Source organism: Trypanosoma equiperdum, assembly GCF_001457755.1.
Source record: "Trypanosoma equiperdum strain OVI genome assembly, contig: ctg_1407, whole genome shotgun sequence".
In the NCBI taxonomy this organism is placed as follows: Eukaryota; Euglenozoa; class Kinetoplastea; order Trypanosomatida; family Trypanosomatidae; genus Trypanosoma; species Trypanosoma equiperdum.
This window is the reverse complement of record NW_027123402.1, coordinates 1-3,793: the sequence shown is the minus strand read 5'-3', so window position 1 is coordinate 3,793 and position 3,793 is coordinate 1. Positions and strand designations below refer to the sequence as shown.

At 47.6% G+C, this 3,793-nt stretch overlaps 2 protein-coding genes across 2 annotated transcripts; both read left to right on the top strand.

The window, feature by feature from the left end:
• Positions 1–223: 223 nt before the first annotated feature.
• TEOVI_000495900 (amino acid permease 24) lies at positions 224–1,690 on the top strand (the record flags this gene model as incomplete). The annotated part of the gene is made up of 1 exon (XM_067221313.1): positions 224–1,690. The coding sequence occupies one exon, from the start codon at positions 224–226 to the stop codon at positions 1,688–1,690; it is 1,467 nt and encodes a 488-aa protein (XP_067077414.1).
• A 1,154-nt stretch (positions 1,691–2,844) lies between these two features.
• Positions 2,845–3,501, top strand: TEOVI_000495800 (flagellar calcium-binding protein; the record flags this gene model as incomplete). The annotated part of the gene is made up of 1 exon (XM_067221312.1): positions 2,845–3,501. One exon carries the CDS (start codon positions 2,845–2,847, stop codon positions 3,499–3,501), a length of 657 nt encoding a protein of 218 aa, XP_067077413.1.
• Between the last annotated feature and the right edge of the window lie 292 nt (positions 3,502–3,793).

Below are 3,793 nucleotides of genomic sequence, written 5' to 3'. Positions count from 1 at the left end.
TTTCATTCCTTTTTTTCGGTTATGAAATCTTTCGTAGAATCAGTACGCGTTGCAAGTGTGTGCGCAAAATCACAAACTGAGGTTAGCGTATCGGCCCACACTAATTTGATTGTTACATCGAAATCACTCTCGTTGAAGGCGTCTCTAGTGGTGTTGTTCACAGTCTGCTTAAACGGGTTGTTGCTCCCAATCGCGTGTTGATACGTCTGGTGACGGTGGAAAGATGAGAGAGCCGATACAAACTTCAACACCGGTGTCTACGGGTGAAACGGATCCAGCGGTCGTAGCTGCTGAACACGCCAACCCGTCTGTCTTTTCTGTACCGGTGGTAGCGCATGACGTTGCACCAGATGCTGTCACTGCCTCGACAGCGGTGACCGATGTGAACGTGGAGGTGCAAAGCGGTGGAACGAAGGATATAACTGTAAGTTCTAGCCCCCGGAAGGAGGCCGGAGTAATTCCTGAAAACACCAACATCTACAAGACCGCCTTCCATATATTCAAGGCGAACGTTGGCACTGCGGTGTTTTTGCTTCCAGTTTTCTACCAAGATGCAGGGTACATACTCGGACCCACCATTGCGGTGCTCATTGGCGTCTGTGTTATTGACGCCTCCCAGTTGCTGCTTGGAACGAAGCTGACCATTGACCGACCCCGTGTTGACACGTACGGTAGGATATGTAAATTTATTTTCGGGCCACCACTGCAGTGGGTTCTCTTTGTTTGCCTACTTCTCAGCCAGTTTGGTTTTTGTTTACTATACATGCAACTAACGGTCGATACGATGAATACAATGGTGCAGTTTAAGGGGGACACATACGTATGGTCATTTGTCATGTTTTTCATTGAGTTTGGTTTCACGTGCTTTTCGAGTAACTTCTCAACTTTGGCTATTATTTCCATATCGGCATCGGTGGCGGTGACATTCACTCTCGTTGCAACCTTCGTGGGAACCTGCATGGAGATAAACAAGAACGGTAGGGTGCACCCAACTGTCAACGCATTTGGCAATAACATCCCCATTGGCTGGTTTAACAATATGGCGAGTAACCTGATGGGACTTGAGGGAATTGCGATCGTCCTTCCTGCACACACCGGATGCAATCAGAAGACGAGGTTTAAGTTCACATTGTCGCTGGTTCTCACACTAACCGTTTCGATTTACTTGCTTTATGGTATCACAGGGTACCTTGCATACGGAACGTCAATCAATACGAGCATTATTGACGGGCTTCCCGAGAGCCAATTGTCAACCGCTGTGCGTGCTATGTTAGTTATAAATTTGGTGTGCACATACCCCGTGCAGTTCCAATCGGCCATACAGGCCGTAGACCAGGTCGTGGGGTGCAGTGCTTTTTCGGTAAAGGGGATCCTTCTCCGGTTGTTTATTAACCTGGTTATTGTTAGTATTGAACTCGCTGTTGGCCCGAAAGCGGTGCACGCTGTCGTGAGCCTGATTGGTGCTTTACCGGCGGCTGTCATGGTTTTTATTCTACCAGCGTTGCTCACTATGCAGGTTGACCATGCTGTAATGAATCCCGAAGAGGATCGTGTGACGTTGAAGTACTGGGGAAGCATGTTTACGGCAGCACCAGTGTTTTCTTGGACACGCATTCGTTGTTACTTCTACATTATCTTTGGTTTAATTGTCATGGTAATGGGCACCTACAGCGTCATTGCTGAACTCTGAGGCGTGGTGCCTCCGAGCTGTGGTGTGCCGCCATCACTGGATTTTAAAAATTTACGGTACCGTCGTCATGTACGCTTCGTATTCTATTTTATTGTGCTTTTAGACATTACAACGATTATTCCTTAACACACAAGCTTACGGTTGCTGGGGTTGGCCCCGCATGCGGTACGTTAGCTGTGAGCACTTTTATTCCAATACGTACTATCCAGCGAGGCGCCGCTGGGTCGATCTTTTCCCCCTTTGTTCGCAGGGATTTTTTAATAACCACCAAAACGTTTATTTTTCTCGTAAGCACAAACATATGATCATTTAACTAGGAACGAATTTTCTACGTGAACAACATAATAAATCATGTGTTCGCCCTCCCCGCTGATCTTCCATCATTAGATGTGCTCACCCTCTCGCATGGAGGCAGGCACTCTAGGTCCAAGGATGATCCCTTGAGATTACACTTCATCAATTCCACTATAAAATTCTTTTCACTTTTCAATCACAAGAGCTCTCACCTAGTTGCGTCGTATGTTCATGTCTCCCTGTCTGGGGTGGTCTGTCTGCAGTGTTTAGAAAACCCAAAACTGTGTCTTTGGAGTCATTATAGGTCGGCATCCACGCCGGGTCGCAGGTGTTGAGCTCTGCCAGTGGGAGAATGGCTGCCCGTGTTGGAGTATAGGCTGAGTGTCTCTACCTCAACCGGTTTCCCCTCTGCTCGTGGTCATCTTTGATCAGACTCCACCTCACTCCCGGAGCGGGGTCAAGATTGTAACTCCATCACACTCCCTTCGCTGTCACTCATATTGTTTCCTCCCATCGGTTGTCATTGACCGGATAAGTTGTTGCTTGGTTCGCCCGTGACGTTGTTGGGCGGAGGCGCTTTCGATACACTTCTTGCCATCGCATATGAACCCGCTCGTTGCTGTAAGCTGTGCAGAGCCGTGTTGGCCACCGTCTCATCGATCCACTGGGAAATGCAACTACGATGAACGATCTTTGTATTATCAGTGAATTTCGCAAAGACTGTAGCACAATGTAGAATCCGTGTGTATTTTCCGGCTGCTTCTTGCGCTGCCACGCTGCATCTCTGTTGCTGCCGTTGTGATCATGCTGTTCCATTTTTGTAGAAGTTAATCAAGCAAAGCCAAGTAAAATAAACAACGATGGGTTGCTCAGGATCGAAGAACGCATCTAACCCCAAGGATGGTGCCGCCAGTAAGGGTGGAAAGGACGGGAAAACTACTGCGGACCGGAAGGTTGCGTGGGAGCGTATTCGGTGTGCGATTCCCCGTGACAAGGATGCTGAGTCGAAAAGCCGTCGCATTGAACTCTTCAAGCGGTTTGACACGAATGGGACTGGAAAACTTTCATTCAGGGAGGTGCTTGATGGTTGCTACAGTGTACTCAAGTTGGATGAGTTCACGACTCACCTTCCTGACATTGTCCAGCGTGCGTTTGACAAAGCGAAGGACCTCGGCAACAAGGTAAAGGGTGTGGGTGAAGAGGATCTTGTGGAGTTCCTTGAATTCCGCCTGATGCTTTGCTACATCTATGATATCTTTGAGTTGACTGTAATGTTCGACACCATGGATAAGGATGGAAGTTTGTTGCTTGAGCTACAGGAGTTCAAGGAAGCCTTGCCGAAATTGAAGGAGTGGGGTGTTGATATCACTGACGCTACCACTGTGTTTAATGAGATCGACACTAATGGATCTGGTGTTGTGACATTCGATGAATTCTCATGCTGGGCTGTCACTAAAAAGTTGCAGGTATGTGGCGATCCTGATGGTGAGGAGAACGGAGCAAATGAAGGTAATTGAAAGCAGAAGGCATTACTGATGGGTTCTGCTTTATGTAATAGAAACCGATGCCAAGCGGGCGTGTGGGGTCAATGCCTTAGCCTCGCTTCCTTGATCATATATATCCTGATCATATATTCCCTTAATTTTTTCGTCCTTGTTGACCTCTTTGTTTTCCTTTTCTTTTAATGTTTGTCTTCCTGTGTTTTGCATAACTATCTTAGCCACTGTCCGCTACAGATCTATCTCTGCGAACACATGTGAATATGCGTCTGTATTTTCCGGCTGCTTCTTGCGCTGCCACGCTGCATCT